Raw genomic sequence first — 27,127 nt, 5'->3', positions numbered from 1 at the left:
CTTGCAGCCCCCTACTGCATCCATCTCTCTTGGATCTTCAGTGTCTTTAGCTTGCATTGCCATTCGCTGGCGTACAGCACTAGCCAGTACCCTCTCTCACACGACTGTGGAACCTCACATACACCAGCAATGCCACGTCTTCTCCGCTAGTTCTGACATGTGACCTCTCATTGGCAATGCCTTCATCTCAGACCTGTAGTGCACTTTGTACCAACCTTTGAAATATAATTTGACTCTGTGCCCTCCTATCAAGGGCCTGCGTTGCCCCAGCTCTATTTCTTTCAGATATAATGTGCCCTGACTCCCTCCCTTCACATATGCAGGACTCTCCAGTCCTCTCCTATTCCCAGGACAGTAGGCATGTACACTGGCACAGTGTTACGAGTGTTACCCTAGTGGGCAACAGAGGTGGGCAAGATAGTAAGTCTACAGCGACCACCATGACAGGTTGAAGCTAAAGATCTGGCTTGTGTCTAAGAGTCCAATCATAAGCTGAACCATTGAAAGATGCACTACGTAAGTCACTAAATAGATAACATAACATATGTAAACATGCTTCATAATTCACAAATAGTTATTATTTTTTGGTGTGAATTGATAATACATCTGTCTGTAAATACTACTGTTTCAAATTCTTTAAAATAAAAATAAAGAGGGCTTTAGCTTTGCCATGGGGAGGATTGCTCTCTCACCTGATGTTATTGGCTGCTTGGAGTATCATTTTGTCTCCTGTGGAATACCTGCATCGCAAAGTACGAGGGACTATCTTACAGCTCAAAGATGCTCAGAATTATCACGTGCAAAACTCTATAAAGGCATTACAATCATAATGCAATTCTTTTTTGTATGGATTCTCCACTGCAGCAAGCTTTAAAAAATTTGTTTTAGCAGACCTATTGATTTTGCCAGTACTTCTTTTGCATTTCTGTTTTACTGCAATACTTTAGATTGCTGCATTGCACAGGATGCGGGAATATAATGCATTATTTCTAAACATAAACTTTGAAAGATTTAAAAAATAGATAACCCTTCTGATACTGGCACGAGCGAGAGGAAGATGTATTCACATTATAAGAGTGCACTTTACACATTTGGTATATACTATTTCACACACTCAGAGATTAATCACGTCTAGGTGCTTCAACACTTGCAGCTAAGGAAAACAAGTTGTAGCAAGGTAAATGATTTACCTGTGATCACACAAATTAGACTAGTGGGCAAGCTGGGATTTGAGCCAGTTTTTCCTCAATACACAACTTTCGGTCCTGCCAGGGTACATCATCTCCCAATATCTCTAGTCTGACAGAAAAGGACAATGGTTTGTGCGCGTGTGTTTTTCAAGTGCTAAATTAGTAGCGGCGTTCGATAAAGTTGACGTGATAAATGAGTGGGTCTTACGGTGTATAGGAAATATTTCTAGAAGCAAGCCAGGCGTGAGACAATAATAAAAGACACAGCAGCATAAAGGGGAATACATTTTTTCAAAATGAATATGGCTTTGTTCACTAGACATTTAAAAGTAAGTAAGGTGGCTGTTTATATGCTGACATCACTGGGCTTCAATGAAATAACCAACTTATTTCCAAAGAAACTCCAAAGCTCAATGCGGATAATACAATAAATTAGCAAGCGGGCCACAGAGAGTCCCAACAAACTTCCTTTCAAGTTACAGACTCTTAGTTGAATAAAACTCTAAATTGTATTTTTTTACTACTTGTTCTGCATTTATTTTAATCTGCAGTTGCAGAACAATCAGAAACAAGCTTTGACAAAGCTAATAGGTCTGCCATTGGTGGTCATTATTTTGGGTTTGTTAATGCTTGTTTTGAATGTTTTTTTATAAAACATAATTGCTGGGAACGCTACTGAGCTCTCCCCAAACTATAAAAAAAATTGGCTAAAAGCCAAAAAATGTGGTCTCACGAAGCACACATTGACATAGTTACCCCGGGCGCTTAAGGGAACTAGTTTTTCTGCTGATGTGCTCCTTATGAAAGACAGAATACTGTCACTTACAGTGGAGTGAGCTAATGGCTGAAGTGAGCTGACCCACTGCCCCTTGCTCTGCGCTGTAGTGGGTGAAACTAAAATGTGAATGACAAAGTAACAGACCAATGGATGAAGAGAGCTGGCTGAAAGCATATAGTTTTTGTAAATTCAGAAGGTCTTGGCTTATACCAGAGCCAAAAACCCACATTATAACTCAATACTTTAACGGAATGCTTTGAGTGCTTTTTTCTTGGTCAAACTCCATTATAATATGAGTGCGCGGGCAGCATCTTGGCTTGAATCGGGCTCATCATTCAAAGGGGGCACAGAGCTGAGCCAGACGTCTGGCATCAGCAATCTTGCCCACCCGCCTCCATCTCTCAGCCTCTTGGCGAGGCTCTGCAAGTCTTTGGCCTCACCCTGCCTTTTCAGAACGGCTCACCACTCTACACGGTTAACACTCTTCACAAGCAAGGAAAAAGGGGACCTAGCACACCTTATCTACCAATGCCCAACTCTCAAAACCTACTGGGAGAAAATCTTTGTTTTTATCAACAGGGTACTTGGCTGTACACTAACAACTGAATTTTCCTCCCTCGCCACTGCATTTATGACAGCAGAACTAAGATCAGAGCACGATAAAGACCTTCTAGACCTGCGACTAACTGCAGCGGTGAAAATGGTCCTAGCCAATTGGAAAGACACAAGTAAGACCTCATACAAAGGCTGGTTCAACTGGGTTACGTACCTCAGTGTTGCGGACAACATTGCACTACTAAACTCACTCTGGAAACCAGCAACCAGAGGGATGTGGAAATCACTCGACACATACCTAGACTTCCATGAACCCACATGAAACATATTCGTCCCAGCGACACACCCACCTTACCCCTTTAAGTGCGGTAAAAAGAATGAAACGGAGAGCAATCACTATGGCCCTACAGATCGGTTGGACTGACGAGTATCCCTATCTTATAATAAGCAAGCTAGTGATGTGGCAGCTTGGTCAGGCGTTTATAAGTCTCACAATTACAGAGCCTTTCTTGTGTCCTTCGTTCACCCCTTTCTTGCCTGCTTTTTTCTAGCATCTTTTTTCTTGTTCTCACTAAACCACGTCAGGTGGGGTTAGCTAAGCATATGCTTCGAAGTGACTCTTAACACTGTTGTATAAACTACAAATTGGCTAACCTTGTAACAGAAATGCTAATTGTCTTGTCCATAAAAATTAATACAATACTTTGAAATTAAAAAAAAACTCTTCACAAGAGAAGAATATATTGGTAGCATTTGCAGTCACCAAGAGTTTTTACTGTACACAACATATCCTCGAAATCAGTGCACAAAGCAGATGTTTTTTCTTACTTTAAATATAACTTATTTACAAAAGCAATTGACCCCTTGACTGCTGCATTTCCTTATAGCGAGGCCTGGGCAAAATTCTAATTACACCGAAAAAAATCACACATTTCCTGTTATGTGGCTTGAGGGAAATTTCCCAGAACACTATTTTATGTAACTTTTTTAATTGAATGTATTTATTTATTTAACAGATTTGTACCACAAGCAGCTACCCCATGAGGCTTCTGGGCACAAGGAGGCAGAGACGGAGAAGTTATGGTTTCATCAGTCTAGAAAAGCCAGGTCTTCAAGCCCTTGTGGAAAGCAAGTAATGACATACAGGCCCCTTAGGTGCTCTGGAAGGGAATTCCATACGTTCGGACCAAGATAGGAAACGCAGCGCCCTTTCATACGGGACAAGCAAAATCAAGGCACGGCAAACAGAGCACGATTCGAAGAGCTCAAAGTGCGAGAGGGCTGATTCGGCACCACCAGATTTTGGATGTAACGGGTTCCTCAACCAGCCTGAGCCTTAAACATGTAGCACATGGCTTTAAAAACGAATACGTTTCGGAATTGTAAGCCAGAGCAAGTCATGAAAAAGATGGGAAACTGAGGCACATTTTGGTAGGTGATAAGGAAGCCTAGCAGCCGCATTCTGTACCATCTGCTAATGACGTGGGGCTTGTGTGCACCTCATGCAAAAAGTCCTATAAATTACTAAGAGATGACTGGCTCTCACAGCAAATACCGCGCCACATTTCATTCCGAAAGAACAATTTCATGTACGTTTTTAATATTTTAAGAGACTTTTGTGAAATTTCACCATAGCAATTGTGCAGTGTGTACACTCTTACATATACACCTGTTCACTGGCTCGTTAGATCCCAGGATTGAAATGAGATCACAAAAGGACCCACAAAAGTCCATTAAGTAGTTTGGAAAAATGGGGCCATTTTACTTATCCAGAATGTTGCTGTGCTGGCTTCCTGTGGCCAGATGGAACCATTTCAAGATGGCCTCTTTCTTTTCCCAGTGTCTACAAATGGGAGCAACGTATGGGTTGAGCTGGTTTCAACAATGCAACCAGGAGTGCAATTTGTACAATATAGATAAGACTCAACTTGTCGTAGCATCCTTAAAGTTTGCGTCATAGGGTGGTAGAGATTTCCACCAGCAAGTATCATCCACCCGCATGTCTCTTACAGCCATACTGTGCCACATTGCATCAGTAGCTACCTTCAAACAAACTCTGAAGGACCTCCATTTTGAAATTAACTGCAGTGCAGCACCGAAATACTACTGCAGCATAGAGTGTGTTTAATAAATGCAGTTTTTCTGTCAATTCCTCCAAAGTCTCTAGTTGAGGTTTCTCATGCAGTTCAAGATCTGCCTGCTACACTCTCCTTTGCTTCTGGCTTGAGGGCTCTTCCACTTTCCCCCGCCGTCAAAGGTTCTTTAAACATCTCCTTTCATCTAAAAGGCTTCACACATGGCTGCTTGGCCATCTCTTTAAACTGAAGAAACTCTAAATGTACCCTGTTTAACGCAAGAATGCAGCATGTAGTGGTGTCCCAAGCCAAGGATATTCAAGAAATGTCCACAATCTGAGATGGACTCTGAACTTATTCACCGCATTCTCAACAAACCAATCTAATGTTGCTTATGGAATTTCAGTCAGTGAGCTGCCAGTGGGGTGACTAGCTGCCTATACTTTCAATCAAGATGCTTGTCTCTCTCCTGAGGACAAAACTCCACTAGAAACACTTTTCTACTCCACCCCAAATCACAACTCTAACAAGGAAGAAAAGTCTTGGCCGACCTCAGTTTCTGTACAGCCAATGACTCTCACATCTGACGACAGTGAGTACTGGACGGTCCATCCATCTGTCTACTATAGGCAGGAGTTCTCCATCAGTGGGCCTGCATCCTTACAGCCTCACCTCACACCACACTCAAAGCATGGAACTTAGGATTCATCTTTGATTCAGAGATGTTCTTTGTTCCCAGGGTCAATGCAGTAATCAAGCAAATGAATCTAGAGCCCCTCACCCCAGAATACATTCTCATCCCTCAGCACCAATCACTGGACAGGGGTGATGGCACGCCTGCTTCCATTGCTGCAACTTCATCTAAACCGTACTGCCCAAGACACTCCTTGATAGGCTGCAGAGGATCCAAGATCAGGCGGCCAGAACATGCCTGAATCTGTGAACATATGAGCACAGCAAATCCCAATTTAAAGAACTACCCAGGATCCTGTGAAAGCAAGGTTCCAGCTCAAAGGCCTCTGGACTGACCACAATACATACAGGGGAAAAGGGCCAGGATAATAGGTACAAACTGGCAACTCACCATGGCACCAACAGAAACCTGTTATGGGCAGAGGTAATCTTCATTGTCCAGTAATCGGTCAAAGGTCACACGGGGCACGTTTGCTGGGGGTCCAGGCCCTTGGGCTGAGGAATGATCTCAACCCAAGCCTGAGAGTAGAACCACAATATAAGCAGTTCAGAAAATAGACCTCTTCTGGACCACCGATAACTCAACTCTTGTAAATGAGGTTAGCGATTTAAGAAAATTGGACTGCGGCTTTTATGGCGCTAAAGGAACTATAACTTTTTCATTGCCCACATTCTCACCCATCTGCGAATGCTCTGAAGTATCATGAGACAGCATGCAGTGCTACAGAAACCTCTAAAATACATAAAGTGTTAACTTTATCATATTCTGTCCTGGATTCCTTGCTTGAGACATATCAACACGATGTTTTGGGTACATCATCAAATATCACTTTCACCCCAAGTGCTGATGTGGGGGACATAGCATTTTACTGTAGCAAGACTGTATGCGGGAGTGAACGCTGCACTATACATAGGGCGTACAAAGAACAGGGATATAATGCCATACTAAATAGGGCTGTGATTATTGCCCTGACAAGGGGTACGAATGGCACCCTTTATGTAGAGACGAGAAGGTGCAGGTCTTGGCTAAAGAGGGTGGAATGTGTAAATTTGATCCTCACATGTTATACCTCTTCTCCTCTGGCAGTTTAAGGTTGAGTCTTCCATGGTGACGCCATTGTGATAGTACTGCATGCAGACACCATGTGGTGCCATTGTGATAATGCTGCATATCAGCACTGTCACATAATTTACACTTCCAAACCCTTGCAGCTCCAACAGGCGATGCAGTGGTCATGGTAGCATCCATCCACCACCGCAGCATATACATACCCCATCCCCAGGCCTGTGCTTACCTTGCAGCCTTCGCAGGTGATACAGCGGTAGTGGTACCCTGTGGCCTTGTCACTGCACACAACACACGGTTCATCTTTATCCAGATAGCTAGGGATGTACCCTGCAAAAGATAAAATGCACATCAGTTTAAGGCCCAAGAAATTCTGATTCTGCCACCTACAGGGTCTTGCATAGGACACATGCGTGATGGAAGAAAGGGTAAGAGGTGCTGTAGCACCACCAAAATAACCATGCTGTAGTTCAGAAGGTGAGTCAGCAATAAAGATGCCTTTAAAATGTATTTATATTTTGTCACGTTTACAATGCCTTGAAAAACAGGGGTGAAATTCCAGGCTGTCTTATGACACATTTCTGCTTATACTTTTAACATGAAGATTAGGGTTTACATTTCTTTCTCCGACTGTAAAGAGAGAGGACATTGTAAAGTGATCTATGCAACAATCGTACTGGGGTACAGGCGGTGTGAAAGGAAAGGTTGTAGGATGGCATTTTTTCTAATGCACAACAAAACGTACATATCTGTAAATTAATTGAATAAATATTTCAAAATGTATCTAGAGCAAGGAAAGCACAAATGAGACATTTTTGTAATTCTACGTGTGATGGAAACAAAGATTTTAATAGGATTCAAACACATCAAACTAATAAAGGCACTTTACTTTTGCCACATAATATAATTTATGCACTATATAGTTATATCAGTAAAACTGAATATCTCTGCAAATTTAGTGGCCATTTCAATGGAAAATGCACTGTCTGTAAATGACAGTGCTATGCCGCACCACGCCTTAGTGATTTTAGTGATATATTTGTGACAGTGTGCTCCAAAATGCACCACCGGACACATGCTACGCCCTTACCACTCTCCTGCCGAATGGACGTGGCTGATTGCTACACTTGTTCTTTGTGTGGCACTTTGATCTATCACAACCCATATGACTTCAGTGATCTAACATTGACGGCAGCACCCTCACTCTGAAAATGGTTCAAGGTCCATTGGTAGGCCATGAGCAGTCAGCAAGACATTCTCTTATGCATTAAAGGCACAAAAACATCAGAAGATCCCCCAAGGGACCCAAAGCACCTTCCTCATTTTCATGGTTTAGGGTGACAGGTGCTCTAAGCTGGCTCTTAAGGGTCCCCCTTTATTGGGACTCTTAGTATTACGTTGGCTTACGTTATGGACTGTGCTCGTTTGTGTCCCCCACTAACACTGTGCAACTTTTCTACACAAAGGTGGGCACTTAGTAACACTACTGCACCCTACACCAAAGCAGCCACTGCCTACATCGATGGGATCTATTTCCACCTGTTTTTCATTTGAGAGATGCACCTGGAGGGGTCGCTGAGCATTAGGCATTCTGTACATTTCAAAGATGGCGGCCTCTCAGGGAGTCATGTGACAGTAAGCCTCTGAGGCATGTGCACCCGACCATCGTCTCGTCAAACCGATGAGGACAACTGTGGAGATCAAATGAGATCATCTGCGACCTGGATCGGAACCACAGCAATGTGGTTGTTGACCCAGATGGTACCATGAGAAAAACAAGAATTTGCAATGCAATAGGTCTCGCATTCAGAACTGTTGGCGTTGAAAATGACCATGTTTTTTACTTTTGTTTTTTTATTTGCAAGTGGAGTAAATATATTTGTATAGCGCTATTGCCATTGGTATAACAAAGCAAAAGTAAAAAAACATGGTCATTTTCAAGGCCAACAGCTCTAACTTCAACAAATGTGACACCTATTCTGAGGTTGACACAATGGGGTCCGCTTGGTAGCAATGAACCCATAAAATGCAAAATAAGCAGTTTGTATTATGTGCTGTTACTTGATAACGGATGTGTTTACACAATGAAGGCTTATGCTGGATTTCAACACAGTATGAATAGATATACTCATTTTACAGAGACCCAAAGTCTTGAAAGCTAAAAACTCTTTAACATCTCTGTTTATGTCTGAAGCAACACTTGGTGTTACACTGCAGAGTGTTTTTGTTTTTCCTGATCGGTTGGAAGGTGTGTGTGTCAAGTTAAATGTTTGGACCAGACTCCTTTGTGACTGCAGTCAGAATACCAATTGTACATGATTGTCAGTAAAGTGAGGCATTATGCAGCAGGTTGTGGCGAAAAGGAAATTAAGAGCCCTCTGAACTGCACCAGCCTACGGGGAAGTACCCTGAAGGTGCAGGCACTGCTACCTGCACCCAGGCCTTGGACACACTGCACGGGGACACAAGCACGACAGTTCGCTGGTGATGACACAGACCCCATTTCTTTCTCCAGCATAGCTACGGAAATCCGATTCCTGCTGCTGTCTACTCTAGTCCATCACTGGATGTTACAATAAAAAGTGCTTCAAGGGCCCTGGGGGATATTTATGCGGAACAAATTTACGATTTACGTAAGTTGATTATTTTCACATCATCTTCTTAATTGGGTGTGTTGTATCTGATAAAAGTGCTGCTGGACAAAAAGCTTAGTATCTACTTGTTGAAGCCATCTGTTTAATCTTCTCTCAGAGCACTAGAATTGTATTTAAAGTTGTCACACCAATAAAGTCAGCAATGGCGGCCGCTGCCCGGTCATGACTGCATGCCCATTTTAATGTAAAAGCACAGAACCCAGAGGCGTGAGGGGGCTGTTGGCTGCAGGCACCATTGTTGACTTTGTGCCTGTGTAGTTAATTTATATTTTTTCAAAACAATATTTTAGTGTGGCCCGGTCATGAATGCATGCTCATGTTATGCTCAAACGCTCCGTCCATCATCCCCTTTTGTATCGCTTTGTTCGCCCTAAGTGTGGCAGGGTATGCTCAGACGTGAGTCCCTTGCTCACTTTGCCACTGGATTCAAGATAGCCTGGCTGATGAGGATTATGAATCCGAAACCGGTCCCAGAATGCTTGTTTCCGGTCCATGGAAGACATGGCTTGGCAGTTCGGGCTGGACTGTTCCCACGAGGCACAGGGTCAGACTGATTTGCATATAGCCATGTCTGAAATGGGGTGGCTGAGTGGACTAAAGAATGGTGATGGATTAAACCCAGATCAGTTGACTGGGGGTGAGTGTTTGATTTGCTCAATTGCTCCGTCCATCATCCCCTTTTGTATCGCCATGTTAATGTAAAAGCGGGCGCCGCGCTGAAAGTTAAAGTGCAGCGCCCGGAGGTGGTAGGGGGATGCGGGCACCATTCTTGACTTTGCGCCTGTGAAGTTAATTTATATTTTAAAAAAGAAAGTTTTGGTACGAAGTGCAGAACAAACGAAAGGCAAGAGGGTGCAAAATTAAAGATGAAGCATGTTGTGAAACAAAAAGAAACAAGTAGCCCCAATGAACACACAACACTTAAGAGTGTAAGTAAACTGTAATTTACAAATGCTCCTTGTGTGAAACCGGAAATGATGTATCAGTGCAGGAACAAATAAGGAGTCAGGAAACAAAAGCGACGCTGAAGTACACTAATTGCAAGAGTAGGCGGGATTACACAGTATGAGCGATTACAGCAGGTCTTGCAGACAGTACATGTGCACTGATGCTCGACCTAATAATGTCAAAACATAATGGGGGATTTCGTACGCTGTGGTCCGTGACCTCGTTCTTCAGCTCCAAGGCTGTTCTCCTCCTCCCAGTGCCCCTGTGCCTTTTCTCCCTTCTATTGCTTCTAAGCTCAATTACACCTGCCCTCTACCAAGTACCCCTGCTGGTCTGTCAGGCGGCTGAGCTACTTTCCCCACTGGTAGCATACGTGGTGGTCGCTCCCGGGATTGCGGTTAGAGGTGGACACGCGGTTAGGGCACAGCACCAGGATGTGACTGCATGCTACCTGGTCAGTCTGTGGGAGCTGAACCTGCACCCACTGCGGGGCTGGTGGTGGGGCTAGCAGCCTGGGCGTGGACATCAATACAAGATTCCAGTCTGGGTGGAGCAACCAGGAATAGTGGCCGCGGAAATGTGTTAGCACCACGAGTGAGGAGCTGGTAAATACCAGGACAGGGGTGCGAGTGAGAGGACCGAGAGAGAGAAGGCAGTGGAAGAGTAGTTGAGAATGAGTTGAGTGTTTGACAATGAGTTATGAGTGAGAAGCGTGTGCGAGGGATGTTGCAAAAGGATAGAGTATGACACAGGGATCAGAGAGGCAGAGAGTGAGTGTTGGGAGTAAGAGGACTGAGTGGGAGTTAAAGGAGTGAAATGATCTGTGAGAGAAAACCCTTGTCTCGAGAGGAGCATGAGTGAGCTCCTGACCCCGGATGAACACCGTGCGGACCTGGAATCCAAGTCAACTACTCTGTCCTTGCAGGCACATCATGATGGACCCTGGACTATGAGCCTCCCAGGAAACCTATATCTGCAACGAAGGACAAAATCTTTAAAGCAGAGGCAAGAGGGCTTGGAAACTCCTGCCTGGCAGGTTGGCCCAGCATGGCAGATTTTCTTGTCCCATGCACTTCTCAGTGAAAGGGAGACAAACACTGCATGGTATTTGCTGATTCAATATTTTTTAATGTGTTGAGACAAGTCAGATGGCTGCAGTCTGATCTCCAGATGTGCTTCTCCCATGAGCAGCTCAGCTTCCAGTGGAGCTCAGAATAGAGGGCATCTGCTGCATGCCAACAGTACTATATGTCATTTCTAAATCGTGTTCTAATTATACATTGTCTAAGCTCATCCACTCCGGTAGTATTGACTCTGAAATGTCACTGCACCGCTCTGCATCTCTGCAGTGCTAACCGTGCTCTTGCCTACAGGTCTGACCACTCACCCTTCACTACACCAACCCCAACCAGCACCCCTCGACTCAGCATCCCTTAAACCAATGAATCGTCCATCATTCTACCGAGCAGCAACATATGGTGAGCATCGAGAACGGACGATTTAAAGACCTCACTGAGGAATACGAAGGGGACTAGAAACACCAAGAGGACTATTGAAATATACAAGGCGAAGATACCTCATGACAAAGCAAATCAGAAAAAACACTGCACAGGAGGCCTGGGATTACGAGACCCAGGCATGCACAAGCACAGAGGGCATGGATGGAGGTACAGAGAATCAATGGAACCGGGCACGCAGGCTCAGGTGGAACATTCAATCAACTAAACAACTCGGATTTGTAGAGTGCAGCTCATCACCCGCAATGATATCCAGGCACTAGGTTCTTGCTGGGATAATTGGAAGAGCCAGGTCTCGAGTTTCTTTCTGCTTTCTGGTGGGAAGATGATGAATGGAGGTGAATGGGAAGGTCAGTCCAGGACTTGGCGGCGTGGTAGGAGAAGGATCGTCCTCCACTGTGGCTTTAGCGGATACGGGAAATGTGAGCAAGGGAGGCAGATCGCAGGTGTCTGGAAGCTTGCTAGAAGTTCATTCGATGGATGATGTATGCAAGTCCTTGGTCATGGAAGACCTTGTAGGCTACCGCTTGAGTGACTGTTTTCCTGGTACTGATGGGGAGCCATCTGAATATCTTCCAGAGCATGCAGAGAGTTTTGAAGCAGGCGGAGAAGACTGCGTTGATCTGGCTTTTCATGGTGAGATTTCTGTCCAGGATGATGCCAAGGTTGCGGGCGTGGTCTCTGGGAGTGGGTCTGAGTTCAGAGGTGTTGCTCCACGGTGGAGTGTAGTTCCCAAACATCATCACTTCCGTCTTGTCCATGTTGAGCTTCAGGCAGTTGGTCTTTATCCATTCGGCCACACGTCCACATGCAGCTGTGGAAGTTGGTCCTTGTGGTGGAGGTCTCTTCGGAGAGTGAGAGGTTCAGCTGGGTGTCCGCTTAGGAAATTATGTTGTTGCCAAGGGTTCTGACTATGTTGGCTGAACACTGTTTGGACAGGGGAAGGATCAGAGCACCTTCCCTACTACCATCTCTAAATAGAAGTTTAGACCACTCAACCAATGTGCCAGCTCTAACCTCACCCAAAGAACAACTAAACAAGTTGCCAATTTAAGCTACCACTCTGTCACCAGAACAGTCCTCCAACAGCACACACCGGGTCGGAGGAGACAACAAGCGGCATGGTCCAGAAGGGATGCACCCTCACTGCCAAACACCCTGCAGAGCCAACCAAAACATACATCTCAACATGGGATTGAATAGCAAGACTCCATGGCAACCCCCTCACTGGACATCATCCACGGGGGCACTTCTACACACGCAACACCACGTTTCCTTACAGGGCCAGGGTATGCCCAGCGGAAGCCCACTACAGTGCCCCTCCCCTACAGGCTAGTCTACACCACAGAAAAACTCTGCAACGCAGCACAGAGATCAGGCGACTGTTGAGCATGCACACTCTACAATAAGCACATCACAATAGAGATGGCTCTTCATATAGAGAATATTTATATTTCATTTAGCTCTTTGATGTTGCACAGACGTAGCAAGCAAAGATTGTTACAGTAAACTTTTTAGGTCCGTGTGTGCACTACTCCCATGATGTGGTCGAAGGACAACAGTATTGTGCGTGTCCGATCTTACTGGAAACATGTAACATATCCTAGTATGTGATGGGTAATGGAGGAGGAGGTATACACACTTGGAACAGTACAACAAAGAACACTGTAGTTCTGTTTTTGGTGGGGTGTTTGTACACACAAGCTACACTACACATTTACAATTTGAATTGAACAGAAAACAGGTGAATGCAGAGGGTGGCCTAGTGCAAACCCCAAAATAAGGTGACAGAACTCGAGGATCAGGAACCAACAATGTCTGTTTAGCACTGGTTTATTTGTTAAAAAATAAGTGCCAGGGCTCTCGTCAGGAGGCAGTTTGCATCAGTCTCCTGTAAGCGCCGCCTAAAACAGAACTAGCCGTCTAAAACAGAACTAACTACTAACCATGAAAGTGTGGAGAGGATGTGGCGTAATTTCCAGAGCTTCTGACTTCGGAGCTGGGGAACGAGGTTTGAATCTCGACGTCTACTCAACATCCTGTGATTCTGGGCAAATCACTTAATCTCAGCGTGCCTACCCTAAATTAATGTATCCTTATCTAGTGCTCATGAAAAGCGCCGGTATTGATGATTAAGTGCCAGTGCTGAGCACAGGAAACCACCGGCTCAAATTAAGCACTGCCGTTTACAGATCACATTTTTGTTATTTTAGAGAGTTTTAATATAGCGCAAACTTGACCCGAATTGGGTATCAGAGCGCTTTACATAGCACCAGTCGCATTACATGAGGACACATTCATTTTTGTTAGGCACGAGAATAAGTAATTTGCCCAGAATAACAGGATGTTCAGCGTCATTACCGAGACTCAAACCCAGTTCCCCAGATTCGAGGATGACCGCCCTAGCCGTTAGGCCAACGTGTCTAAATGGAGTGTAAGTAAAAGTTACTTTACTGTTATTTTTTTTTTGTAGCTTGGTAGGATTTATAGTTTGCCACACATTATTCTAACATCTTGTGCAGGTTCTAGAACAGTCCTTTGTTTATAATCGACAAAATCTATTAGGATACTGTGCAAGGGTCAAAGGTGAACCAAGTGACACAGGCAAGTGACTTGCCCTTTTGTAACATGAATTTTTGATAAACCTGCATGCTTTGATTGGAGTGGAAAGCAGTATTTATTTTTACTTAAAGGGATGTTAGCTAAACTCACTCTCCCATGCCTGTTGGGCATTAGCAGCATCTGTGAAGGCATCAACATGCATACAATGGCTTCTTGTGAATGTGTGTACTGCAGGCAACAAATGTATGTTCAGAGAGCCACGTCGCTGCTTTGAAGATTGCAGACAACTGAATATCTGCCAAGATCGGAGCGGTAGTTTCCCTCCCTCAGGCAAATTCCTGTTTGGCAAATGGTAAGATTTAATATATGCAATAATCTTCCTGGAAAATCCAGATTTTCACACAGCCGTTTTATACATTCCTGGCCTGAAAAGCAGCAAAGAGCCGATCAACAAGGCCTCTGTCTTTTATGCATTACAAAAACCACCGCAAAATAAGGCACGGAAGAGTCTGCAATGAACGCCTTGTTGCAATGTTCGGATATAGAGAGAAAACAGGCAGAGAAATTGCCAGAGTTTAATGGAAATCAGATATAACTTTATGTAATATATGCGAATGTGGTTAGGGGCAACTTTGTGCTCCTGAAAAGTTGGGAAAGGTCTGTCCATTAAGAATGCAGTTCATGAACACTACATTAACAGCAACAATCAAACAACTTTTTAAATGAAATATTACACTAACACATAAGAAAAGAAGACTGACCCATATGTTATGTTATGAGGATTTGTAGAGCGCACTATCACCCGGGAGGGTATCCTGGTGCTGACCATAGTAACCCATAGGTTAAACTAAGACAATATTAAGATGCCAAGAAGGAGACTTTTATAGAACTTCTAGAAAGTGCTCAACAAGCTTCAAGGTGGGTAACGAAGAAACACTGAGTTTCTAAGACAGGTTGTTAAAGTCAGAAAAAAGATTCAACAGAAAGGATCAAATACACAAAATCCAAAACACACACAGCACAATAAGGGTAAACCGTGTTTAGTTTAAAACAACATTCAAAAGCAAGGCATTTAAATGCCTTCAGTTTTATGACAAAGGTCTTGTTGTCTGTTTACGATTATCAATATAATAACGAGCAATATGGGATCATTTCAAAACTAAGACACGCATTTTAATGGCACTGGCCTACATCCTAGAGAAGAGTGGATAGCGAGTTTTTCAGCCTAATTTAAAGTTTTTCAAGAAAAGTATGTCTTAAAGACTAAAAATGTTTTAGAGTCCATTTTCTGTGAGTCATCATTATCATGCGTAGAAGCTTGCACTCTCCTTGTGGACGGGCACCCATGGTTTTCTTACTATAGGAAAGTCCTGCGATTATTTTCTTTTTACAGGCATAATCAGAATACACCAGTAATACGAAACTTAAATCACTACCCGCTTGTAATAACGTATTACAAATGAGTAATGTTGTCACACCACTGGTGCATCTTTCTCTGTGTTGCTGTAGTTTCAAGAGCTTCTCTGCTCCCTCTTGCACAAACGCAGCTCAGGGAGGAAGAGGACACCATGTACCTTCAGCTTCAACAGAGGATGGCCAACGTACATGGCAATATCTACCCCGCGTGCTGCCCTCTGCCACTCTGGTGACAGGATAATTTGCCCATCCTACCACACTCTAGCTCAGGTGACAAAGGCGAGCTGTACATGCAAGAGCCTGACCCTCCTGCCTCCCTCTGAACCTCAAAGTGAGAGGAAAGACTGTGGGCAGGGAGAGGCATCCAGAAAATGAAGCCGCTACGCCACCACCTTTGCTTCCAGATGCAGGTTGGGTGATGCTCCAAGGTATAACGCAGACAGCAATCGAATGCATCTCTATGGCCATGGAACTCCCTCAAAACTCAGGATTTTTAGGGAGAGACAGTGGTAGAAGATATTCTGGAGAATTGACAACTCTTGTCAGGGGAAAGGAGCTGAAGGTCTGGGACAGACGTGATTTGCCGGGGGACCGGTTCCACATCTATCATCAAATGTTGCTGCTGAAACACAATCAAATGTGGGAGCTCAGCCGCATTCAAGTGGCGAGGCCAAGTCCCTGCTTGACAAACTCTTTCCGTATTTTCCACCTCTCCCTGATCCTTGTCCACTCTCCTTCCCACAAGAGAGTCTATTTATCGGTGTAAGTGCTTCTAGCGCTCGCCTGGGGTCCTTCTCAATGTGCTGTTGCGTTGTACATGTCGTTTCCCACATTGTTCTGATGCCCCTACTTTTTATTCTTGAGAACACAGAGGTGATGAATGCAATGACATCTTGAAGCTTGCCCAGTGACCGTACTGGAGTGGAGAGTGTTAGTCCTACTTGGGGTCCTGATCTCACCACTTCTGCAGCCTTTAAAAACTCCACTTAAACTGAGAGGCACGCGTGTGTCCAGCTGGCCAAGGGCCAGGTAAAGAACTGAAGGCCAACGCTTCTCACACCGGCCCTACTACAAAGATACAGTCCCAATCATGCACACAAGCCTGGCCGCGGGGAAACAGGGCCAGAGCTGCACTGTGCTTCGGTGCCAATGCCAATGCCAAATAAACCACAACCAGCTAGGAGAAACCATGTCTGCATGCCAGTGGGCACTCCCTCCAGCTATGGCCATCACACAGTTGCAGTTTCGCGTTCCATAAGAACATAATACTTTTTTGTTCTGAGCAGTGGTTGAAGTGGGTGGGATCTTTGGGGAACAACGTTCCCAATTATTTCCAATTTTACAGTAACAGTTCCCATACTTTTGTTAAAAAAACTGTTAATGCACACCTGCTGCCCTGCACCCCTGTGCAAAGTTCACATACTTTTTTAAGGGCTGTCTTGTGAACACTGTTGACTGGGGCATAGCATGGAAGAGAGTGACAAGCAGTGCTTAATTTGAGCCAGTGGTTTCTGGTGCTCGGCACCAGCACTTAATTGTCAGCACCGGTGCTTGTGACAGCCTACCACATGGTGGCACTGTCTGGCCAATTTAGAGATGACCACAACAACAGTTAATTATTCATTTAGTATACATCAAAAATGAATATTGTCTGCCACCCAAGTCATTCGCTCTGGGGGGCTGAAACTGTCCAAATTGTCACACTTGTAGGAGTGTGATGGTTAGTAGTTGTGTTGTTACCATCACTGGAAGCGCTGGCAGGGGCAATATGTAGTGGAAGCTGCAGTAGCCTCCTGACGAGAGTCCTGTCACTTAATTTTTTGCAAATAAAGCACTGGTGACAAACACCTCAAAGTCACGGTGTCAAATGGCAGAGAGCTAACAGGCGGGCAGAATACACAGACACAACATTGACTCGTTGTAGGCTCATTATATCCACCTAGAGGCCACCACAGCTCTGGTCCCCTGCAGGGTACTCACAGACCCACTTCTCAGACCACAGAGCAGCTGTCATCAGTGAACTTGACTAAAACCATGCTGTGCGGCCTTCATTGAAGGCGGATAATTCAATTCCAAACCCTCTTTGAAAAGGGATGTTGACTGCCAATGGTCTTCAGGAGAGGGTATGGTGGAGAGCATGAAGTAGAAAGTTGCAGCGCCCCCTATAATGTCTAGGTGGATAATGTGGGTGATAGATCCACCATGGCTTTCATTGTCTTACTGGCCACATCTCTCCGAGTCATTACGGACAATCTTTCCTGACTTTCGTGTAAGAACATAATGCATTCTGGGTGTTGTAGTCCTGTTTTGCTTCCACTGAACTAATCTGACTAACACACCTGAAAACAACGTTTTGCAGAAGAAAAGTGCACGGCTGGAGACCATGTCCATAATGACCCGGAGTAACAACCTCCCTTGGGCCAGGGGGATTTTGTCTCGAATTCTCACCAAGTAGCTCACCTATTTGCTTTAAGGTTACAAAATGGACGCACACACTTTTGTCGTGCTTGACAGAACCCACTTAAACTTCTTTCGGCTCTAGGGCCACGAAAGAGAACAATTACAAGTCAAAAAGTTTTATTTTTTTTAAATCATTAGGACCAACGATCGCCAGTACACTCTTTCAGCTTTTGATGTACCGCATTAAGATCAGAGGCACAGGCTGCGCTTTACTACATGGTGCAATAATCCGGTGTACATTGTCTGCAGGCTTTAATCCACTTCTGGCACCGAGCAGCTCCCCTGTGCACTCTGGGAAACGTGACCTGACGTCCGACTGCGGGGCCGACGCTTTGGCAGGAAATTCTGATACGGGCGTCAACGCCAGTCGCTTCCGGTCTCCTGGTGGACCTTACCTACTCCAAGTCCTACAATATTTGAGGAATGTACAACTTTTCTATTTTAGAAGCAAGCCTATTTTAACTTTAGTCATGAAATATTTTAGGAAAAGTTAAACAATCCTTTGTTAGTTCATAAAAAAAACCGATACGTTGTAATTTTACATGCAAAGAAGTGCTGCTTTGGCAAAAAAACGTCTCTGTAAGGACGAATAAAAACCCAGAAATATCTTCAAACTATAGTAGGCATTCCCTGTTCAAGGCTTACAGTTTATTTTCCAACGTTGGAAATGATTATTCCAAAACTAGCCGCACGGTGGCAGCAGCATGCAAGTGTAAGCATATATGATACTGCAAAAACTGGGATGACCTCTGTAAGATACAGCAAGCTCACCACTATACCGTGTACATACTTCACCACACCACTGGGAGGCTGTACAGAGCTCACGGCTGGAGAGGCACACTGCTTACATCCGAGAGGGTGTGTGGTGATCACCACACGAATGACATACACAGTTTACCGCTCTAGGTCATCACTCGATTAATACACAGAGCTTGCTTCTGGGAAGACAAAGAGCTCCAATGGGAAGACATAAAGAGCTCCAATGTAAAGACGTTCACCTCTGTCAGGCGGTATACTACTCACCCCTGTCAGTATACGCAGAGTACACCACTCTGAGGTGGATGTGCAGAGCCCACCAATGGCAGGCTATAGCGAACAGCAGACAGAGAAAATTAAAATATCCTCCACTACGAACTAAAGCTCTGATGGAACCAAGAAAGCGAAGCAGTGAGTGCAACCTCCCTAAAAGAGCTCCCCTGTTTCTTCAATCAACACATCTATCCATGAATCCTTTCAACCACCCACTGAACTACACAATTTCAACTTTACATCCTGTCATCCATTCATTCTTTCATCCACCAGTCAGTCTTTCACCATTCCATCCATCCATCTACTCATCCATCCTTTCATCCATTCACCCACCCACACAACCTTTAATCCACCCACACATCTTTCCACCACCTTTTTACACATCCTTTCATCTATGCATCCTTTCAACCATTCACCTACCCACGTATCATTTCATCCACAAATGCATCCTTTCACCCATCCTTTCACCCATCTATCCTTTCATCCATTCACCAACCCACACAACCTTTAATCCACCCACACTTTTCCACCACCTATTCACTCATCCTTTCATCTATGCATTCTTTCAACCATTCACCTGCCCACAAATCATTTCATCCACAAATGCATCCTTTCACCCATACTCTCTTTCATCCACCATACATCCCATACATACTTTCACCCATCCACTCTTTTCACATGCCCACGTCACCCATCCTTTCATGCATCTGCCCTATCAACCATCCTTTCATTTAGCTATGCATCCTTTGACTCACCTATGCATCCTTTCACCCATCCACACATGCATCCTTTCACCCTTTCTTTCTTCCTCCCATCTTTTACCCCACCAAGAATCCTTTGACCTATCCACCCTTTCGCCATCCTTTCTCATACCCACAAATCCTTTCACCCACCCACCCTTTCACCCATCATTTCACCCACCCATGCAGCCTTTCACTCACCCTTCCTTTTAACCTTCCATCCCTTTCCCATCAACCCATCTTTCTTTGGTTAATTAGGAGCTTTTGTCTGTGGATTTGCAGACCGAAGAGGCCCATAAAAACCCTGCCCCGCTATAGCTGGTAAAGCGGGGGGGGGGGGGGGTATGCGACTCCCTTGCAAACACACACACACGCACATATGTGTGTGAGTGTATGTATATACATACACACACATAAATATATATATATATATATATATATATATATATATATATATATATATACACACACATATATATACACACACACACAAACTGCTTTTCAACTTTTACATATAGATAGTGTTGTACTTATATACATATATACATATATATAGCACGTATTACCCATGAAGGAGTGTTGAAGGTCTTACTGCAGGTCAGCACGCTGCTCCAGAGCACAGGGTTGGGGGTCAATCAAAGTGGTTGTTATTACTGAGATTTGTCTTGTGGTCTCAAAGAAAACATAAAATATATATTAATCCGAAAGGCGTTGGATCCATATCCCAATAAAATTGCACAGATATAACACCAGCAACGAGTCTCAGATGCTCTTCTGACCGAGAAGTGTGGAGTGATTACATTTATGATAGATTACCTGCACTAGCACATCCGAGCCTTCACATGAGGGCCTGCAATTTACAGCTTCAGGATTTATAGGATATATATATACTGCTCAAATCCTGCAGCCGTACATTGCCTGACCTGATGAGAGGATCAGGTGTATGGGTGTGGGTAACCCGTCATAAATGTAATCACCCCACCCAATATCTATCTATCTATCTATCTATCTATCTATCTATCTATCTATCTATCTTCTGTGATGATATGTTGCACTCTTTGTAACAGATTCCTTTGATATGTACTTGACACCTGCCTAACCTTGACTATCCGTAATTGTAAAGCACTCTGATATCCCTCTGGATCATGTTCGCGCTATATAAAACTTTATAAATAAATTCATAAATAAATAAATATCTATCTATCCATCCATCTATAATACATGGGAATCTGTAACACATATATAATGCACATCTCTAATTTCTTTATAAAAACTCTCGGTCGCTGTCAAGTCTAATAAGTTATTGCAATCAAGTTCTGACGTCACAATGCTTGCTGCCAAAGCCAACAGATAGGGTGAAAGGCAGGTCAGGTCATGGAGCAGCTGTTTAAAGCAACAAAAATTAAGTAAAAATGAAATGAAAGGGTGCTTTTCTTTCTTCTGGTGTATTTTCTAGCTTACAGTAACTAGGAGAAAGAATATGATTATTTTTGCATTCCTTAGATAATTATAGAAAAGTTAGAATCTTTCTTCATGTTTCTACAAATTCTGAGTTACTGTAGGTTTTGTTTTTAACTGACTTTTATTGAACTGTTTCTAATATCATTCGACAACAAATATCTAACAGATTTTGATGTGTTTAATTTTGCACTAGAGTTTCTATTATAATTCTTCATGTTTGCAAACATGCTCTCTCTTTCTGAAAGAGCTACACACCAAGGTTTTAAGTGGTTTGAGGGAAAAGTGATTGTGTGACCATGTATTATATGGGATTAAGCGCCCTCTGCCATACATGATAAGGATATTGCAAGTCACATCAGAGATCCATAACCTTCGGCTTCATTCCTCTATGTAGTGATGGAACTCCAGTGACTTGCAATATCCTTTTAATGTACGGCAGGGGGGTATTTTATCCCTTGTATATTTCTATATATCTATACCTACACACACCCTACAGTGATTTCCGCTAGAAAGAACTTGCCATTAAAGGATGCACAAAGCTCATCACTGGTAAGATGTAGAGACAGCGCAGTGGGAGTACGACCACAGCTCACCACTGGAGGATGTACAGATAGCAACACTGGAGGGAGGACAGAGCTCAGCACTGAGGGATGCACAGTTGTATCCCTCAGTGCAGTTGTACATAGATTTCACTACTGAAGGTTGCACTGAGATTAACAGTGGGAGGATATAAAAATCTCCTTAGGAAAGTGATTTTTCAGTCCTTTTCACCTCTATTTTTCTATCTTAGCTTCTCCTCTTATCTGCCTGCCTCTTCCTCAGAGGCTGTCTCTACCTACCTCGTGTCATTTTAAGGAACTTCAGGCCAAGACAATTTGGGTTATTTTGTGTGACCCCCCTTTCTGATCATTTAAATACAATTCAATATTGTTTGGTATCCTGCAGGCTTGAATTAAAAGATAATGAGTAATACAATTCAAAGTTGTTCCGAAGAGGGAGCCCCAAAACTTTCCCGGGCCCTAAAAAACTATGAAACTGATGCAAGTTCACCAATAGAGTATATCCAGAGCTCACAGCTTGAAGGATATACAGAGCTCACCACTGATGGATGCAAAGGGCTTACTACTGCAATGCAAGACATAACACCACAGAAGGTAGCACAGAGATTAACAGTGAGAAGATACAAGCTCACCACTGGAGGTATAAACAAAGCTCACCGCTGAAAGGATATGCTGAGCTCACCAATGGAGGTTAACATGAGCTCACCACTGGAGGCATTTACAGAGCTCCCCACTGAAAGGATATGCTGAGCTCACCAATGGAGGTTAACATGAGCTCACCACTGGAGGCATTTACAGAGCTCCCCACTGAAAGGATATGCTAATATCACCAATGGAGGTTTACATCAGCTCACCACTAGAGGTATATACAAGGCTCACCACTGAAAGGGCATGCTGAGCTAACCACGGGAGGTATATACAGAGCTCACCACTGAAAGGATATGCTGAGCTCACCAATGGAGGTTAACATGAGCTCACCACTGGAGGCATATACAGAGCTCACCACTGAAAGGATATGCTGAGCTAACCAATGGAGGTTAACATGAGCTCACCACTGGAGGTATATACAAGGCTCACCACTGAAAGGGCATGCCGAGCTAACCACGGGAGGTATATGCAGAGCTTACCACTGAAAGGATATGCTGAGCTCACCAATGGAGGTTAACATGAGCTCACCACTGGAGGCATATACAGAGCTCACCACTGAAAGGATATACTGAGCTCACCAATGGAGGTTAACATGAGCTCACCACTGGAGGCATATACAGAGCTCACCACTGAAAGGATATACTGAGCTCACCAATGGAGGTTAACATGAGCTCACCACTGGAGGCATTTACAGAGCTCACCACTGAAAGGATATGCTAATATCACCAATGGAGGTTTACATCAGCTCACCACTAGAGGTATATACAAGGCTCACCACTGAAAGGCCATGCTGAGCTAACCACGGGAGGTATATACAGAGCTCACCACTGAAAGGACGTGCTGAGCTAACCAATGGAGGTTAACATGAGCTGACCACTGGAGGCATATACAGAGCTCACCACTGAAAGGATATACTGAGCTCACCAATGGAGGTTAACATGAGCTCACCACTGGCGGTATATACAAGGCTCACCACTGAAAGGGCATGCTGAGCTAACCACGGAAGGTATATGCAGAGCTCACCACTGAAAGGATATGCTGAGCTCACCAATGGAGGTTAACATGAGCTCACCACTGGAGGCATATACAGAGCTCACCACTGAAAGGATATGCTGAGCTCACCAATGGAGGTTAACATGAGCTCACCACTGGAGGCATATACAGAGCTCACCACTGAAAGGATATGCTGAGCTCACCAATGGTGGTTAACATGAGCTCACCACTGGAGGCATATACAGAGCTCACCACTGAAAGGATATGCTGAGCTAACCAATGGAGGTTAACATGAGCTCACCAGTGGAGGTATATACAAAGCTCACCAATGGGAGAATCTGAATGATACAGAGGGCTCACTAGTGGAAGACATGCAAGGCTCTTTAACGGGAGGATATGGAGAGCTCGCCACCCAGAAGATGTATAGAACGCTTCACCAACAGCACAGAGCACACCACAGAGAGGATCTAGCAAGCTCAATGACGAAGGATACAGAAGGGCTCACGAGTGGAGGAGAATTGCAAGGCTCTCTAATGAGAGAATATAGAGAGCTCGCCACTGGGAAGAAATATAGAACTCTTCACCAGTCCACAGCACACACAGCGAGATGAATCCAGCAAGCTCAATGATGAAGGACACACGGGGCTCACCAGTGTGGGAGGGTGTGGGGGGACACAGGGCAGTTCTGTGGAGTGCAGTAGACAGGAAAAGCAGCAGTTGCTCAGTGGCAGAAATCCATATTAATCTGTTTATTTGTCCAGCTGTTGTCCGGGACTTCCATAGGCGAACATGAGGTCAGAGAGGATGGGGGAAAGTAGAGAGTCCATGGAGACAAGTAAAGGGGTATTACATTAGAGAACATCAAAACATAAAGAGAGTGAGGACACGAGAGGAGGGGAAGAGGATGTGAGAAGATAGAGGGATAAGTAAGCATTGTCAAAGCCAATAGGTCTCGCGTATGACGGCTATAGGCAATGTTCTGTAGCCATACTGTGCAGCAGCATGGCTGCTATGCAGCATTGCTAAAACTAATTTTAACAAGCATTGAAAGTTAAAATCCATTTACTTTGCTATACAATACCATTAGCAAAGCAAATGGCTTTAACTTAATAAAAGGCGAGACCTTTTGCATTTTCAATGCTAGTTTTCCAATGAGATATTTAAACAGCAAAGGTGTGGTCAGCAGATTAAAGTTTCTATCAAACTTTGAGCAAGCAAACAATTGTGCACGTTCAAGGAGCGGGGACCAGATTTAACGCTGGAAGACCCGGCGAAGATTGCAGGAGTGGAGCAGGTGTCCTATTGTTTATGTGGCAGTAATGTGGCAGCAGCCTGGGGCCGGATAGATAGATCAAGTGTCTGTCTGTCTCTGCCCTTTCGTGTCAATGCACCATATTCTGTAGGAGTGATTCGTGATAGACACATTCTAGGAGTTTTTTTGTTTTTTTTAACAGTACAGTTTGTTGTATATGTGTTTCTGATTTCTAGCCGGGGGCATTGATATTATGTGGATTTGCTTCATAAATTCAATCGCCATTGTTGCAAGAAAAGGCACATTATATAGTATAAGGCGGCACATTGTGTCACTATAATCTTGCGTTGTTGTCTTCGTAACAACCAGTAGTATTGTCTGGGCAGACGTTTCAGCTCATTGCTATACATTCGTCTCATAATTTTGCCAATAGGCTACTAAAAGGTGACCAGTTAACCTTTGAAGTGGCATCTCGAGTTTCAGTAACTATTGAATCGATTGAGCTAGAAAAGAAACTATGTCTGTCGAAAATGAGAATTGTACGACAGAATGTGGCAAATCCATAATTATGCAGAAAATGCCGCATTTTCATTACCGCATAATTACTACAACCCTGATAATTGCTGCTAGTAGCAAATGGAGTCGGTTTCACTATGCAGCAAAGTTGAGCCTGTTTTCCTAAACGGTTAAATGCCCCCTCCCCCGTCTCCTTTTAGTAAATGTGCAATTAAGGTGTAGCGCCCAATGTCGGCATTTTGCAATATATAAGCGCTAACAATTTTGACAGATATAGGAACTAGGTGAAAAAAATAAAGGGATTTGCCCAGGATCATATAATATATTCTGTGTGTGTGTGTGCGTGGGGGGGGGGGGTGATTATGATGGTGCTCTTTCAGTCCCATCTAATATGTTAATATTATTTGTATTTATATTTTTTTTAAGTGCAACTTTACCTGTCCAGGTTTCGGGATGCCGATTCTGTGAAGCGCTCAATTGCTTCGCCGCTTCAAAGCACTGTGGTTAACAGGTGTTATTACTATCCAGTGTCTTAGTATGCAGTTTGTCGACTTTTGAAGGCTGAAAGGGTTAGTTGGCCCTTGCAGGGTTTGACCCCGAGCGCTGTAACACCAGCTGTCACCAGTTATCCCTTAAGGGGCGGTAACAGATGGGAAGCTTCACTGCAAAGGGCATCCACTTTTAAGTAATTTAGCCATCAGATCACAGGCCTGGGGAACTAGCAGTCCTTTGGTTCGCGGCACTTGTACTTTCTTTTGGTCTCTTGGGGCACTGCGCGTCAATCTAATGTGAACCTATGAAAGGCTGAAAAAAAGACCTGAAACGGTGACGCACTGTATTTGAGCGTACCTTTTTGTTGCACTTCACAGCGGCCGGGGCTAGTGAATGGACAAATGGCAGATGTATGAGGAGACAGGGGAGATGGGGAGACCGTGGGGATGGGGAGCAGCGGGGGGCGAGGGCAGTTTGTGGTACTAGGCCCGGAGAAAGAACAAGGAGAGTAGCCTAACGAGATGGTGAGGGCATGGCCCCAACGAAGCTCTGAAGTAGATACATATTTAAGGGACAGAGGAGGCACATTTTTCGTGTTCCCCCAAATCGATTCTGCAGGCCACCCATGTCAGTCAGCATCTTGCATATTTTCCTCCGCACTCTGACGCCACATCAGTACTAATTAAACAAATTTAATAATTAAACAGGATCCAAAGGGAGATAAAATCTCGCTGTACAAGCGTTCCGTTAAAATAGTCCTGTCAACGGGAAAGGACTACGAAGGATCCTTTTCAATCGTGAACCTGCGTTTTGCATGCAGGATGACGCCCGCGAATGAGGAAGATGGGCAGGGCTTCAACTCCGCCTCCGAGAGCTTTGGAATCTGTATTGATTCCAAGAAGCTCTCTTATGATGAGAGCAATGCATGCGCGCTGCTTTCGCCAGCCGAGACCTAAAAAGTGCTATGATGCGGCTTGCGCTACTGTGTTTGTTTGTTTTTTAAAGCATATTGCAGCTGGTGGCTTCATAGCACCGTAAAAATAAATATTTTTAACCATGTGATCCCGAGGGGACATGGAGGGAGGGAAGACAGCAAGTGGGAGGAAGTGGACAGACGTGAGGGGATGCAAACAGTTGAAGGTGCATGGGTGGGTGGGTATTGTGGAAAGCAGACAAATACCGGCAGGTGGGATGAAGGGGCTGGGTGAAGCACAGCCACACTGTGGGGTTAGGAGGTAGGAGAAGCACACGGACAATGGAGGGTGGTTGTGCATTACGGACTGGTGGAAGAACACGTATGGAGCTGACGTACAAGGGAGACTTCTGAAAAACACATGCACTCTCCTGGAGTGCCTAAATGAGAAGAAAAGATTAGGGCCTGGAAAAGCAAGCAGTGGAAGGATGCAGTAATGTGCCCATGCTTCAGGGGAGGGACAAACACACTAGGATCAAGGAAGGAAGGCTGCAGAAGCAGGTGAATACAAAAGAAGCAAATGAGTGACAACAAAGCCAACCAATAGTC

General features: G+C 44.3%; 1 protein-coding gene across 2 annotated transcripts in view; it reads right to left on the bottom strand.

The window, feature by feature from the left end:
* Positions 1 to 27,127, bottom strand: part of THRA (thyroid hormone receptor alpha) — an 869,330-nt gene that overhangs the window by 96,451 nt on the left and 745,752 nt on the right. For both annotated transcript variants that reach the window (XM_078645685.1, XM_078645686.1), the window contains exon 6: positions 6,587 to 6,687. In XM_078645685.1, coding sequence (XP_078501811.1) covers positions 6,587 to 6,687 — 101 coding nt within the window. The remainder of the gene's footprint in view (positions 1 to 6,586; positions 6,688 to 27,127) is intronic.

The sequence above is a fragment of the Lissotriton helveticus genome, chromosome 5_1, assembly GCF_964261635.1.
Source record: "Lissotriton helveticus chromosome 5_1, aLisHel1.1, whole genome shotgun sequence".
In the NCBI taxonomy this organism is placed as follows: Eukaryota; Metazoa; Chordata; class Amphibia; order Caudata; family Salamandridae; genus Lissotriton; species Lissotriton helveticus.
The sequence above is the reverse complement of the archived record's forward strand: the minus strand, read 5'-3'. Positions and strand labels throughout refer to the sequence as shown.